The sequence below is a fragment of the Balaenoptera physalus genome (genome assembly GCF_965194825.1).
Source record: "Balaenoptera physalus genome assembly, chromosome: 1".
NCBI lineage: Eukaryota > Metazoa > Chordata > Mammalia > Artiodactyla > Balaenopteridae > Balaenoptera > Balaenoptera physalus.
The window spans coordinates 73,236,678-73,251,821 of NC_138882.1; the positions used below are offsets into that span (position 1 = coordinate 73,236,678).

General features: G+C 58.1%; 2 protein-coding genes and 1 pseudogene across 4 annotated transcripts in view; 2 read left to right on the plus strand and 1 right to left on the minus strand.

Annotated features, from left to right (window-relative positions):
* The first annotated feature begins 323 nt into the window (after positions 1 to 323).
* LOC309636596 (uncharacterized protein) overlaps positions 324 to 15,144 on the plus strand; it is a 49,871-nt gene continuing 35,050 nt past the window's right edge. The window contains exons 1-2 of one of the 2 annotated variants that reach the window (XM_082409882.1): positions 324 to 1,374; positions 1,423 to 1,453. In XM_082409882.1, the coding sequence (XP_082266008.1) occupies positions 397 to 1,344 (948 nt within the window). In that variant the 5' untranslated portion in view covers positions 324 to 396 and the 3' untranslated portion in view covers positions 1,345 to 1,374; positions 1,423 to 1,453. Of the gene's footprint in view, positions 1,375 to 1,422; positions 1,454 to 15,144 lie in introns of those variants that run through there. The other variant, XM_082409883.1, reaches the window with a different exon arrangement.
* On the plus strand, positions 2,662 to 7,426 carry LOC309638508 (thimet oligopeptidase-like; annotated as a pseudogene). Its single transcript has 8 exons — positions 2,662 to 2,987; positions 3,158 to 3,429; positions 3,630 to 4,005; positions 4,085 to 4,310; positions 5,208 to 5,334; positions 5,441 to 5,569; positions 6,206 to 6,344; positions 6,539 to 7,426. The product of its transcript is annotated as a thimet oligopeptidase-like (transcript).
* On the minus strand, positions 7,542 to 14,729 carry LOC309637487 (unconventional myosin-XVIIIb-like). The gene is made up of 4 exons (XM_082412339.1): positions 12,167 to 14,729; positions 9,989 to 10,131; positions 9,052 to 9,152; positions 7,542 to 7,997 (listed from the first exon to the last, which is right to left on the minus strand). The coding sequence occupies exons 1-4, from the start codon at positions 12,471 to 12,473 to the stop codon at positions 7,907 to 7,909; spliced, it is 642 nt and encodes a 213-aa protein (XP_082268465.1). The 5' UTR covers positions 12,474 to 14,729; the 3' UTR covers positions 7,542 to 7,906.

Here is a 15,144-nt window from a genome sequence, read left to right on the forward strand (position 1 = left end):
GACGGTGTGTTCTTTCTCTCTTTTCTCCCTGCTTCCTCTCCTCCCTCTCTGCCTCCCTCTCTCCCTGTACCTCTTTCCCTGTTCCGCTCTCCCTCTACCTCTTTCCCACTCCCTCTCTCTCTCTCCCTCTCTCTGTCTCTTCCTCTCTCCCTCTCCCTCCCTCTCCCTCTCTCTTTCCTCTCCCTCTCTCCCTCTTCCCTCTCTCCCTCTTCCCTCTCTCCCTCTTCCCTCTCTCCCTCTTCCTCTTTCCTCTGCCTCTTTCCCTCTCCTTCTCTCCCTCCCCCTCTCTCCCTCTCCCTCTCTCCCCCCTCTCTCTCCCTCTCCCTCTCTCCCTCTCCCCTGTCTCTGCCTCTCCCTCCGTCTCTCCCTCTGGGAGGGAGTGAGGGAGATGGAGAGATGAATGGAGCGGGAGAGTTGGAGGGAGAGGGAGAGGGAGAAAAGGGAGGAGAGGGAGGGAGGAGACATCTCTCCCTCCCTCCCTCCCTCTCTCTCCCTCCCTCTCCTCCCTTTCCCTCTCCCTCCGTCTCTCCGTCTCCCTCACTCCCTCTCAGAGAGGGAGAGACGGAGGGAGAGGCAAAGACAAGGGAGAGGGGGAGAGGGAGAGAGGGAGGGGGAGAGAGAGGGGGCAGAGAGGGAGAGCTCTCTTCCTCCCTCCCTCTCCCTCTCTCCTCCTTCTCTCCCTCACCCTCTCTCCCTCTCCCTCCCTCCATCACTTTCCCTCCTTCTCCCTCTCCCTCTCTCCCTCCCAGAGAGGGAGAGACAGAGGGAGAGGGGGGAGACAGGGACACGGAGAGGGAGGGAGGGAGGGAGGGGGACAGAGAGGGAAGCAGGCACCCTCTCGCCTTCTCCCTCTCCCTACCTCCTTCTCCGACTCCCCCTCTCCTCTCCCTCTGTCTCTCCCTCTCCCTCCCTCCCTCTAGGAGAGGGAGAGGGAGAGGAAGGGAGGGAGAGGGAGAGAGGGAGGGGGAGGGAGAGGGAGAGGGAGAGACGTCTCACCCTCCTTCCCTCTCCCTCCCTCGCCCTTTCCCTTCCTCTCTCCCTCTCCCTCCCTCTGTCTCACCCTCTCCCTCCCTCTGTCTCTCCCTCTCCCTCACTCCCTCCCAGAGAGGGAGAGATGGAGGGAGAGGGAGAGACGAGGGAGAGGGGGAGAGGGAGAGAGGGAGGGGGGAGAGAGGGAGAGGGAAGAGGGAGAGTGGGAGAGAGGGAGAGAAGGAGGAGAGAGGGAAAGGGAGGAAGAGACCTCTCTCTCTCTCCCTCTCTCCGTCTCTCCCTCTCTCCCCCCTCTCTCTCCCTCTCCCTTGTCTCTGCCTCTTCCTCCGTCTCTCTGTCTCTGGGAGGGAGTGAGGGAGATGGAGAGATGGAAGGAGAGGGAGAGTTGGAGGGAGAGGGAGGAGAGGGAGCGAGGGAGAGGGAGAGAGGGAGAGAGGGAGGGAGAGAGGGATAGAGGGAGGGAGGAAGAGACGTCTTTGTTTTTCCCTCCCTCCCTCTATTCCTCTCTCCCTCTCCCCCCTCCCTCTCCTGCTCTCTGTCCCTCTCCCTCCACCTCCTTCCCTCTCTGGAGAGGGAAGGAGGTGGAGGGAGAGGGAGGGGGAGCACGAGAGGGAGAGAGGGAGAGGGAAAGAGGTATAGGAAGAGTGGAACAGGGAAACAGGGACAGGGAAAGGGGGACAGGGAGGGAGGGAGAGGGAAAGAGGGAGAGGGAGAGCAGAGCAGGGAAACAGGGACAGGGAAAGAGGGAGGCAGAGAGGGAGAGGGAAACGGGGAGAGGGAGGGGGGACGGATAGAGGGAGAGGGAGAGAGGGACAGGGAAAGAGAGACAGGGATGGAGGGAGGGAGAGAGGGACAGGACAGGGCAAGAGGGACAGGGAGAGAGGGAGGGAGAGAGGCAGAGGGAAAGATGGAGGGAGAGTGAGAGGCAGGGAGGTAGAGGGAGGGAGGGAGGGAAGGAGACAGAGAGGGAGACAGGGAGAAGGGCTGATGGGGGCTCCCTCCCCCTCCCATCCTCTGCCCACTGCTTTCTCTTTTTTCTGCTTCAACAAACACCAGGCGCCTTTTAGATCAGCCCTGAAGTCAACGTTGATGCTTGGGACGGCCTGACCTCCCCACTGCCTTCCAGCCCGGGACCACAGCTGGGATATGAAGTCTGCGGGGCCCTGGGGGGGGGGGCGGCGGCGGCGGCGGAGGCGGAGGCAGGCACCTCCTCTGACGCCCAATCTCTCCTCGTTTACGAGGCAGCCGCCAGCTCCCCTCCCTGACTCCCCAAGATTCCCATATTCCTTTTAAATATGTGTCGATAATGCCATGAGCTACTATTTAACTTTTCCACGAGGACCCACCTCCCGAAATGCAGTGGTTTTCAGCCTTGGCTGCACTAGAGAACCCCCAGGGAAGGGAGAGACGTCTGTACCTCCCTCTCTCTCCCTCTCCCTCCGTATCTCCTTCTGGCTCTCTCCCTCTCCTTCTGGGGTGATGCCCGATGAGCTCAGATTCGCAGATGTTCCCCCCATCCCCTCTCTGTGCCTTGCGTGGGGCCTGGGCCTTCTCACTGTGGCCCGGGAACAGCCTTGACATTCAGACATCGGTTCCTGCAAGGACACTTGTGTTTGGTCCATACCGCATGTGGCTGCAGTCTGTGCTTCTCTCGTTTAGCATCTTCAGTAGATGGGGGCTGTGCATGAGCCCTTCATCTTCCCCGCAGACACCACTGGTGCTTGCTCGGCCTCGCGGGTGATGTCCACGGGGGACAGACCTGTGTCCCCACCTTCTTGGGCTGCAGACAGGCCACGTTGGTCCTGTGGTGACTGGGGGCTCCCAGGAAAACCCCACCGCAGACCCGGAGAGGTGGCCCCAGAGAAGGTGGCGTACGCCTGGGGCCGGGCCTCACCAGCCAACCACGGGCCACCTGCAGCAACAGGTCTCTCGCCGTCCAGGGGCTGGGTGTTCGGGCGCCGTGGGGATGAGCTGCTGTCTGCACGGCAGCCAAATTTGTATTGTTGAGCCCGGGGAGGCCCCTGGGTGGCTCCTGGAGAGCCTGGTCACATTTCTTCCTGCCCTTGGCCTTAGAGCTCGTCATGGTTCACGCCGTTTCTGGTTCCAAAAGGACCTGTGTTCATAAAGACCACATGTTAGGACAGCACCAAAGTGTCTAGAAATCCAGGCCAGGAGGAGGAGGGGGGGGATTGGCTGTGCCCGCCAGTGGCCTGAGAGCCCTGCCCACCCACAGAGACCTGGCCTGGGGCCTGTGGGGAGGGCGTGGCCCACGGTCCCCAGCGCTGGCTGTCTCTGGGTTCCAGGAGAACTGCGCGATCCTCGGGGAGCTGGTAAGGCTGCAGGCTCATAAGTCCCGCCTGCTGGGATTCAGCACGCGTGCCGACTCCGTGCTGGAGATGAACATGGCCAAGACCAGCCAGGTGGTGGCCACTTTCCTAGGTAACCCCGCCTCCCCGAGTCCCAGTGGGGACGGGGATCAGGTGGACCTTGACTGGACGTGGTGCTGCCTGAGACCCCACTGTGTCAGCCCTTGGGGGTCGCCTTCCCCAACCCTTCATTCTGCCTCGAGGGGCGTGGGGTGGGGGGCGGCTGGGGGGCTGCCACAGGGACATAGCCGAGCCTCTCCCCTCCGCCCGCAGATGAGCTGGCCCAGAAGCTGAAGCCCCTCGGGGAGCAGGAGCGGCCGTGATCCTGGAGCTAAAGAAGGCTGAGTGCCAGAGGCGGGGCCTGCACTTTGACGGGCCCATCAACGTCTAGGACCTGCGCTACTACATGAACCAGGGGGAGGAGACGCGCTACCACGTGGGCCAGTACCTGCTCAATGAGTCCTTCCCCATGCAGGTGGTCACGCGTGGGCGGCTGGGCATCTCCCAGGAGCTGCTGGGACTGACCTTCGACCTGGAGGAAGGCGCCAACATGTGTCACGAAGATGAAGATGTGAGGCTCTACAGGGTCCGGGACGTGGCCTCGGGCAAGGTCATCCATCAGCAAGTTCTACCTGGACCTCTACCCTCGGTGCATGCGTGGGGGAACCTGTCGGCCGTGGGCCGGGGCTCCTCTGTGGTAGCGGGGCCTCACCCGCGTCCCTCCCCAGGGAAGGGAAGTCCGGGCACATGGCCTGCTTTGGCCTGCAGCCGGGCTGCCTGCAGCAGGACGGGAGGCGCCAGATTGCCATTGCGGCCATGGTGGCCAACTTCACCAAGCCTACGCCCAACCCGCCCTCCCTGTTGCAGTATGATGAGCTGGAGACCTACTTCCATGAGTTCTGGCAAGCGATGCACCAGCTCCGCTCCCAGGAGGGTGCGGGCAAGGGGCTGAAGGCAGGGGGCGGGGAGGGCCCGGGCTCTCCCGTGGTCCTCAGGCAGGCCCTCGCCACGGGATTCCTCCGCTGATGTCACCCCGCACGAGGCGACGCCCTCGGTGTCAGTTTCCATCATCAAACCCCACGCACTGGGCGCGTAAACAACGGAAGTGGATGTCCTCGAGACTCTGGAGGCTGGAAGTCCCAGATCAAGGAGTCAGGACTGGTTCCCTCCATGTTAAATACATGTATTCAAGAGTTGCCTTTAAAAAAGACAAAATAGAAGAAAGGAACGTTGCATGCAAGGCTGGTGACAGGCGGTGATGAGAACCAGAGGGTAGGCTCTGAGGCTGGGAGCGCCACGCCCTGTGAGGCCCTGGGGCTGCTGCCAGTCTCGGTGGAGGCTCAGCAAGTCCCAGTGACTTCCCAATGGGGGGGGGTCCCCAGCTGAGCGTCTGGGCCCAGGACCCAGTGCTAGTTCAGTCTTCCTGCGGTCAGCCATTCGTCCTGAGAGCGATGCTCTCACAGACTGCAACCGGAGCGCGTGGGGACACTTTACTGAGCTGTGCAGCCGTCACTACTGCCCTGTTCTGGAACATTTCCCTCACCCCAAAAAGGTCCCTCACGCCCTTAGTTATCATTCCCTCCCCTCCCCTGCCCCTGACAACCAGGAACCCACTCTGACTCTGTGGATCTACCTGTTCTGGACGTTTCCCCTCAGTGGGGTCACACCCTGTGTGTCCTTCTGTGTCTGACTTCTCTCGCTGAGCATCGTGTTCTCACGGTGCATCCACGTGGCAGCAAGTGGCAGGGCTTCACACCTTTGCATGGTCGAGGGCCGGAAAAAAGACAAATGAAAAGAAAGGCACGTTGCCTGCGGCTCTGGTAACAGCCGGTGATGAGAACCAGAGGGTAGGCTCTGGGGCCGGGAACGCCGCGCCCTGTGAAGCCCTGGCGCTGCTGCCAGTCTCGGCGGGGCACGGGCAGCGCCGTCCCCCAGGAGCTGCTGGACAAGCTCATCAAGTCCCGGCTGGCCAACCCCCGTGCGGCTGGGCCGAGGGAAAGGAAAGGGGCTCCCGGACCGCCCGGCTGGAAAGCGCGGCCTGGACACAGTGCCAGCACCCCCGTCTCCTTCCTCCCGCCCTCCAGGCCTCTTCAACCTGCGCCAGATCGTCCTGGCCAAGGTGGACCAGGCCCTGCACACGCAGACGCCCTCGGACCCGGCCTAGGACAATGCCCGCCTCTGCCAGGAGATCCTCGGGGTCCCAGCCACGCCAGGTAGCCAAGCGCACACCGGGCCCACCTTAGCGGTCGGTTGGCGGCTACTGCCCAGGTCAAGAGGATCCTCTGGTGGTGTGTGAAGGGGGACCGACTGACGGGCTCTGGTTGAGGCCCGCTGACCTCTGGCCTCTTCCTGCCTGGGTTCCTGGGCTGGTCCCTCCAGCTGTGGCCCGCGGAGTCCGAGGGTGGGCTGGGCGTATCTGCACGTGCTTTCTCGAGAGCCTGGAAGAGGCAGGAGAGGGCTTCATACCCCGGACGGAACGCGTCGACGAGGTTTGCCCGTGCGTGTCGGTGCGGAGACGCAGTTCACTCCCTCGTGAGCGCTTTAACCCGCGCTCTCCCCGTGCTGGAGGGCGAGCCCTGACTCATCCCTTGGAGCCTCGGGCAGCTGTCCTTGTAAGAGGCTTAGGGGTGAACCCTCATGAGCTTCAGCAGAAAGTCGGCAAAGATTGATTTGTGTCCCTCCACTGAGTTGCCCGCAAGGTCCCCGTTTTCTAGAAGTGTTGGGCCAATACTCCCTCTAGTGGCAGGGGACTCAGACAGGGCTGCTTTGAGGCCCCAAGCTCTGGGCTCTGGGGAAGGGGCACAGAGCGGCCAGGGGGCCGGGCAGGAGCCTCTCCGCGTGTGTCCCAGGGACCCACCTGCCTGCGACCTTCGGCCACCTGGCAGGAAGCTACGACGCCCAGTCCTATGGCTACCTGTGCAGCGAGGTGTACTCCGCGGACACGGTCCACACACTCGTTTCAAGCAGGAGGGCGTCCTGAGTGGCAAGGTGAGAGGCCAGCCTGCCGTGCAGACCAACACGGAGGTCCTTGGCCTGGGCCTAGATGCTTGTGCCGCCCGCCTGGGCCTGCCCAGAACCCCCTGCTCCCCTGCCCTTTGTTGAGTCACAGCAGAGGTGGCCACACCCACGCCCTCCGTGAAGGGGGTGCTCCACCCTCCTGCAGCCCCGCCCCCTCTCCTCAGGTTGCCATGGACTACAGAAGCTGCATTCTGAGGCCAGGGGGCTCCGAGGATGCCAAGGGCATGGTGAAGCTCTTCCTGGGTTGTGACCCCACGCAGGACGCCTTCCTCCTGAGCAAAGGGCTGCAGGTTGAGGGTTGCAAGCCGCCGGCCTGCTGACGGCACGGGGTTTTGCCCCCCGAGGCGGGCCGGGTGCCTTAGCGCCCCGTCGGGGCAGGGGAGGGGCCGCGTGTCCTCCCAGCCCCCGAGTCCCCGGTGGCCGGCCTAGGCCAAAAGTCTCCATCTGGAAGTGTCTGGAAAGCCTGGCATCAAGGCTCCCCCTTGTTGCACTAATGCAATCCCTTCCTGGGGAGCTTTCCTGGTAACAAAACGGTTCTTTGAAAATGCAGCCATTAATAAAAAAGACTCTACTCCTGGTCTCTGCCTGCCGTCCCTTCCACCACAGGAGTGGCATGGGGGCCGTCACACTGGGGGGAGTTCTGACCTTGGTCGGGGATCAGCCCTGGGGCCGTGGTGACGCGTCTGGGTCACTGGGAGACGGCTGAGCTGTGGGGTGAGTTCAGACGGGGATGGTGCCCCGCACCCCGACCGGGCAGGCTCTCCAGTGAGGGGGTGTCAGTTTCCTGCCAGCCTCTCGCCCGTCACTGTTTGGCATCTCGGGGGCTGTGACTGGCTGGAGCTGGTTCTGGCGGTGGGCACAGCTGCGGGAAGCCCGGCTGTGGCTGTCCCTGTCCCCGTGTCCTGTCCTCCTGCTCACGGCCGGCCGGCTGGCTCCCTCTGGTCATCGGCAGCTGCTGAAGTCTGGACCACAGCAAGGGGCCACCTTCCTGGGTCCTAGCGATTCTTCCCAAAGGCCTTAGGGATGTGTTTTGGTGGCAGTAGGAATTCAGAGAGGGTGCTGCACTACTGGAGCGGTAGGGTGGCGCTGGACCGTCCCGTGTGTCCTTCCCTGGCCTTTGAGCTCCTCGGGAGCCCTGCCTCCGGCCCTTCGCCCCCACAAAGGACGCCAGGCAGCGGAGCGCTCTGTCCTCCCCTCAGCCTGCCCGCTCGTTCTGTTGTTATTTTACCGAAGAGGACACAGACATTCAGAGAGGCTAGGGTCCATGCCTGAGGTCTCACATCCAGTAAGTGTCAGAGCCGGGGTTTGAACCTAGACAGCCTGTCCCGGAGACCGCGCCCTTACCTCTACACAAACCACCTCCTGGTTCCCTTTATTAGCACAAGACTCATTTCCCTGACAAGCCCAGGCCCCATAAAGGCAACCCTGCCTCCCCCACGTGACCAGCCCTTGCCAACTACTCACCCCAGTGGCAGAGGGACGAGCCACACAGGGGACCCGCCCATCTTGGCCATGGGGACACAGACACCCACTCACACCCAGAAGGACCTCCTCTTTACCTTAGGCCACACGCCCATGCCGAAGGAGCTGCTGTCTGCCAGCTGGTGCAGGTACAGTTCTGTCCTGGAAACAGAGAAGGGACCAGAAGTAAGGGAGGACCCACCCACACCAGTGGCCTGGCAGGGCAGGTGGGCATCATGGCACGGGGCTCCACAGAGTGCCCCAGGTGGCCCCGGGGTCTGCCTCAGGCCCTGGCCCTGCCTCCCGAATATTCCTCACTTGCTGCCCTCAATGGGCCCTTCTTAAGTGAAGGCCTTCCAGAAGCTTCCTTACTCCTCAGTTACCCTGCTCTGAAAACTGGGAGTTTCCTCTCTAATCTGCCCTCTCTCCAAAGGGTAAGGTGCCCCTCTGGCCTTAGCCAGGAGGCTCAGGACAGGTTGGGCCTGCCCTTCAGATGGGGGTGGAAGGCAGGAGACAAATGATGGGGGACGCAGAGGCAAATTGAAAATTATCACCCCTCGCCTGGGGTGAGCACTCTCTGGAGCTTCACTAGATAGAACCTTACTCATTCGTTCAACAGATGAGGAAACCAAGGCTCAGAGACAGGGAGCCACATGTCCAAGAATTCCCAGGAGTCAGCGAGGGGCAGAGATGACTCCCTGGGCCACCTCCCCCAGAAGGCCCTCCCAGATGAGTCTTGTGGCTTCTCTGCTGTTCCACCTGGTGCCTCCTCGCCCTGAGCTACCCTCAGGTGCACCCAAGGCTCTCACAGAGTTTAGGAGCTTCTGGAAGATTTGGGGTCTGCTGTTCCTTGCCCACCTCCCACGCTGCTGTCAGAACCTGTACCAAAATGTCACCGTCACAGCAGACATCCACCACCACCCCCCAGCGTGTATAAAGAGCCATATGTGACTTATCTCACTTAATCCTGTAAGGTCAGCAGTCAAGGTACTATTTCCACTTTACAGAGGAAGAAACGGAGGTTCAGAGCAGGTGACACCTGGCCAGGTTCACCCAGCCCAGGAGCAGTACCAGGCAGCAAGAATCAGAGGCCAGATTCCTAACCACTGGGCTCCACTGACTCTCAGCTCTGGGCAGAGGCAGGGCTGGGGCCCTGGAGAGCGGAGGCCCTTTGTCTCACTGCCCTCGGCCGTCCCTGCTCAGCCCAGTCACTCACCTGAGAGCCAGGTCCAATCCGGATAGCATCTGGGAGAAAACCTCGAAATTGCCTTCCCCTTCCAGCTGCCGGGCCACGTGGCTCTTCTCCAACAGCATCGTCTGCCAGGGGAGAGGACAGGCGCCGGTCAGCACGAGGCCCCGCTAGGCTGCCCGCACACCCCCACCAACCCCCAGGCCCACTCTTCGAGGCAGCACCTCAGGCCCCAACTTGGCTGGACGCCTCCAAATCAAAACGTGCCAGGCCTTTGTCTCACTGATTCAGAGTCCACGCAGGCAATCAACGAATGCAACGGGCTCATTCCGATGAAGGAATCCAAGGGTACTAACAATTAACCCAGAGCCGCCCTCCAACACACTCTTATGCAACCGAAGCCCTTAATAACTTGACCCACATGGTGATGCACGGTAGACTTTCAGGGCCGGGACAGAAAGGGATTTATCGTGCACCAGCGAGTCTGGGTATTCTCCTAGCTCCACATACAAACAACCCTTCTAATAACCTAATCCTGTTTTCTGTTCAAACAGAATGTTTGCGGGGGCGGGGGGGGGGGGGGGGAAGGGGAGGAGCCAGGTGATTTCAGAGAGAGGAACAAACAGGCCATGTGCCTGTCACACACGGGCTGCCGCAGAAGGCCAGTGAGCGCCTGTTTAATTTCAGCTTACGCTTTTAAGACCCAGCTAATGAGCGGCTGAATTATGTATCTACTCATGAATATTTCATCCCTGTGATACTCCGAGGCACAGACGAGCCGGCCTGCTCCGGGAGGAGATGTCTGGGCACTGAGTGAGGTGGGGAGGAGCTGGCCTTGGCCTGGGGAGCGATGACCATTTAGACACATTCCAGGGTCCCAGCTGGAGGCGTGGGCCCTGCTGAGTGGGGCTGAGGCTACTGCAGCCCCAAAGAGCCCCCTCTCCCTCCCACCCAGAGGCCTCACCTGGAGCTGGGTGGCCGTGACTCGGCCTGTGGCGTTCAAGTCCAGTGACATCACCATGGAGCACCGGGTGGCACGGCGGCTGTGGCCGGTGAACACGGAGCCAAAGGCCCGGAGGACAGTGAAGGTGGCTCGAATCTTCTCCACTGGTGGGGCACAGACAGGGCATCACCCGTGGCCCGGGTGCTGCCACCCCCACCTCTCACAGGACCCCATTCTGGCCCCAGGCCCCAGCAGGGGCCCCTCCACTCCCCCAACTCAGCTCTAAGCCACACCTCTTCCGCTGCTGGGCTGGCCCTGTGCTGCAAGCAGGGGCGTGGGGTGAGCAAGAGTGAGCCCAGAAGGGGACATACACACACCTAGGATTGGTACGATCTGAGTGACAAGGGCTGCCCTATGGCCTCCTGGGCCTGGTGGAGTCTAGGAGGAGGGCAGAGCATTAACATTCTTGGACCTGCTCTCGGGGAACGCCCATCACAGCCAGCTCAAAAAGCCCAGCAGTCCCAAGCTTTTTAACATAACTATTTAACAAGCACCCACTATGTGCTAGGCACCTGGATACAGCCTAGCCTGACTCCCACTCCCCCAACACACACTTTCAGCAGAACTACATTCTGGGAGGGCCTCTCCTTGCTGTATCCCCAGCTCCTCCTAACAGGGCTCTAACCTGGGCCAGGTGCAGAACAGGTGATCAATAAAGCATTGGAATAACCCCAGTGGAGAAGCAGGATAGTACAATGGTTAAACAAGCTTGAATATGGCCTCTCCCCGTTGTTAGTCACCTGATTTGGAGCGAATAAATTAACCTCCCTGTGCCTCAGATACCCCATCTATAAGATGGGGGTAATAATAGTACTTACTTACCTCATGTGGTTGCCACAAAGACTAAAAGATTTAATAATGTAAAGTGCTCAGAACATGCTCCAAATGTGGTGGTGTTAGTATTGTTTGTTATTATTAGAAAAGCAATACTGCCTGGGCCATATATTCTCAGCAGGGGGAATACTGCCCCCAAGAGGGCAGAAACTGATTCTTGAGGATGGGGGCAGTTTTCCTTTCTTATGTATAGAATAGAGCACAGATACACACACACACACACACACACACACACGTCTGTGTGTGTCTGTATATATATACACACATACACACACACTGCATAAGCAAATATATGGTGAATCTATGGCATTAACTTTTCATGGTGGGAGACGATTAGGAGAAAGAACAACTAAAAAGGCTCCTCAGAGGGGCAACAATACATTGAGAACACTGGCCCAGGGGTAACAGCTCTGGAGCCAAACTGTCTGTGTTTGAATCTCGGTGCTAGGATGTATGAGCTGTGTGGCCTTGGGCAAGCTGGTTAACCTCCCTGCGTTTTAATGGCCTCATCTATAAAATTCAAATAATAATAACGTCTACCTTATAGGGATGTTTTAAATAATAAATAAGTTAACCTGCTTGGAATAGAGCCTGGCGCGTAAGTCCTCAGCAAGCATTTACCACGATCACCATCAATATTGTAATTATTATCACCAACTGACACTATTTTTTATTGAAGTATAGTTGATTTACAATGTTGAAACTCTTTCTTTAATGCCCAGCTCAAACATCATTTCCTCAAGGAAGCCCCCCGGCCCCTTCTCTGTGCTCCCTCCGCCTCTCCCCTCCCCAGCTCGGCCAGCAAGCGGTGCAGAGCATCGGAGTCTGGCACAGATGTGCAGCTGAGTCTCCCTTCCGGCTGTCAGTGCCTCCTTGTCTCTGTTTTTACTTATCGGGTCCTCTGCACAGTCCAGTGGGCTGTGCGCTGCACAAGGACACCACACCTAAGGGCACAGCATTTATATCAGATAGCCATAGGCCTGTATACTTATTAGGATGATGGCCCAGAACGTGGTGGTCAAGTGTTTGGTTCTAACAATGTCAATGCGTGACGACTGTTCCACATGTGGCAGTGAGTGTCTTAGGCAAGGAGTACCTGTTTCTAATTCACACAAAAGTACCCAACAGACTAGGGGTGGCCCTGCCCAGAAGCCAGCACAGGGTCTGCACACAGGTGCTCAGTGAACGCTAGCTGAGCAGATATAAGAAAGAGCCGCCCAGCACCCCCTCTGACTCTCCCTTCCCTTCCCCCATGCCACCGCCCCCACCACGTCCCAGCTGCACGTCACCTGGAGACCACTGTACCCGAGACCCTGCCATCCACACTGCCTGCCATCCCCACCAGGTGCTCCAGGACCTGCTCGCAGCAGGTGGTCTTGCCAGCACCGCTCTGGCCCAGGGCCACGATGCTCTGGTCCCTCTGCTGGCTCAGCAGAGCCCAGTACACCCGCTGGGCCAGGGAGCCAACGTGGGTGGGTAGGCCATCCCGGCAGCTCCTGGGCACCTGCAGGAAGAGCACCGGCATCAGCCTTCCCACCCAGCCGGGGCCCAGGGAGCACTCCACAATGCTCCAACCCGGCCTCAAGCCCAGATCCACGTCCATGCCTCCCATCCTACTCCAGCCTTGTCAGAGACGTCGTGCATTTTTCTGGAGAGAGCCCAGCCTGGAGATCTAGTCCTGCCACTGGCTCGCTGTGAGTCCTTGGGCAGCCTTGGACCCTGCTCTGAGCCTGGCCTCTTCTTCAGCCAATGAGAGGCTTGAACTAAAGCGGCATTAGCTCATGGGGCTCATCTCACTTGCTACACAAAGGACTGGATCGTACCTGTCTGAAATGAAGCAGGTGGATAAAATGGCTCAATTGATGAGTGACGTCTGCCATGGAAACAGAATGGGGCATGGGGGAATTGGCGGTACGTGTGCTATGTATTTGCTATAACAGATTTAGATACCGGAAGCCCCTTTGACTTCATTCATTCATCCATCCATACATTCATTCACTCAGTAAAAAAAAAAATTCATTGAGTGTCTACTACATAGCAGGCACTAACCCAGGCACTGGGGGCACAACACTACTCAAGGCGAATAAAGGAAATCTCTGCCAACCGTGAGGAGATATCATTATACACCTATTAAGATGGCTAAAAAACCTGTTTTTAATTTTTTTTGACGCACTACCAAGTTCTGGTTAAGATGCAGAGCAAGTGGAATTCTCCCACAATGCTACACAATACAGCCACTCTGCAGAACAGCTTGGCAGCCTCTTTAACAGTGATACGTACACCCGTCATACAACTGAGCAACCCCACTCCTAGGTATTTACCCAAGAGAAATGGACATTTGTGTTCACCAAAAAACCCTCTGTCACTGGTTATATGGAGTAGGTATTCAAACTCATCAACAAACTAGAAACAACCCAAATGTCCCTCAACTAAAGAACTAAGATAACCAACCACCCTGGTTTTAGCACTGAAAGTCCCATGTCCCAGAAAAACCATTCCCTCCCACGGAAACCAGGACAACTGGTCCCCCTCCGAACAGATAAACAAAGCTGTGCAATAAAATACAATAGAATAAAAGAACTAACGGCTCACAGCTGCAACAATATGGGTGAATCTCAAATGCGCTGTGCATTGTGATAAGTGGAAGAAGCCGATTCCAAAGGTTACATGCAGTACAATTCCATTTATATGACTTTTCAGAAAAGGCACAACTAGGGAAAAGGGACAAAAGAACAGATTAGTGGCTGCCCAGGGCGGGACATGGGGGAGGGGATGACCACAAGGGTATGGAGAACTTTTGGGGGTGATGGGAACTGTCCTGTAATTGATGGCAGAGACAGTTTCACAACTATACGTGTTTGTCAAAAACTTACAGAAGTGAACACTAAAAAGGGTGACATTAACTGTATGTAAATTATACCTTAATAAACCTGACTTAAGACAAAAAAAGCCCTGCCTGTAGAGCTTGCTTTCCTTTGGGAGAAGACAGATGATAAAAAACCAACTAATTAAATTATACTGAACGGGAGTCATTTGAAAGCCATGAGCTTGGATGAGATCACCAAGGAAGCGGGCGTTTAAAGAGGGAGACAGAAGAGGTGTAGGGATGGGGCACCCAGACTTGGAGAGATCAGGGACCAGCAAAGGAGGCTGAGAGGGAGGGCCAGCGGGACAGAAGGAAAACCAGGAGAGCGGAATTCCTGAGCTGCGGAAGGGAGTGATGGCAGGAGGAGGGAAGGACCAGCCCCTGAAGTGCTGCTGAGGGTCAAGTCAGAGGAGGCCGGAGAATTGTCCACTGGGCTTGGCAGCATGGAGGTCACTGTGACCTTGACAAATGTCTGCTTAGCGTGGTTTTCAGGGAGAACGGAAGAGGGCGGTGGAGGTAGTGAGGGCAGTAGAAAGGCACCAAAGGGAGCAGGGAAACGGGCCTGGCTGGAGGAGGACCTTGGAAGCCCAGGATGCTAAGCGGGTGACAAGTGGGCTAGCATCCACCCTCCCAGTGGCTTGGCAGGACCAGGGGCACAAACTCCAGTGTGGCGGCCCTCCCCCCTCCCCGAACCCCCAGCCTGGAGCTAAGGAGCACCCCCAGTGCACTGTTGGCCTTTCCTACCCCAAGGCCCCCAGGAACAGCAATGAGTCCCCATCCTGACACAAATCAAAAGGCTCACAGACCTACTAGAGAATGGACCTGAGGATATGGGGAGGGGGAAGGGTAAGATGTGACAAAGTGAGAGAGTGGCATGGACATATATACACTATCAAACGTGAAATAGATAGCTAGTGGGAAGCAGCCGCAGAGCACAGGGAGATCAGCTTGGTGCTTTGTGACCACCTAGAGGGGTGGGATAGGGAGGGTGGGAGGGAGGGAGATGCAAGAGGGAAGAGAATATGGGAACATACGTATATGTATAACTGATTCACTTTGTTACACAGCAGAAACTAACACACCATTGTAAAGCAATTATACTCCAATAAAGATGTTAAAATCAATCAATAAATAAAAAAGGCTCAGCAGGACCCCAAACCTGGCAAAGTAGGACAGGCCGCCACACTGGCTGGACACAGCCTAAGGGAACGCAGCGGGCAGGGGGTCCTGAGGTCCGAGCCTCGGAGCCACCTCCCGCTTTGGAAACATAAAGTTCAAGGGCCAGGCTATCCCAATCGTCAGCCTTCTTAGGCTGCAGGGGAACAGGGAGGATTCTGCAGACCCAGGCCCCGCAGTCACACACAGGTACCCCTGCATGCTTGCACACGGGCACGCTCAAGGGCACACGCACCCAACA

Excerpts from the sequence above, each read along its gene's own strand:
- LOC309637487 (XM_082412339.1), bottom strand. The coding sequence starts at position 12,473 with ATGGGAGGCATGGACGTGGATCTGGGCTTGAGGCCGGGTTGGAGCATT. Across the intron at positions 9,153-9,988 it reads TCACGGCCACCCAGCTCCAG|ACGATGCTGTTGGAGAAGAG; the intron begins GTGAGGCCTCTG and ends CTCCCCTGGCAG. Across the intron at positions 7,998-9,051 it reads GGATTGGACCTGGCTCTCAG|GACAGAACTGTACCTGCACC; the intron begins GTGAGTGACTGG and ends CTCTGTTTCCAG.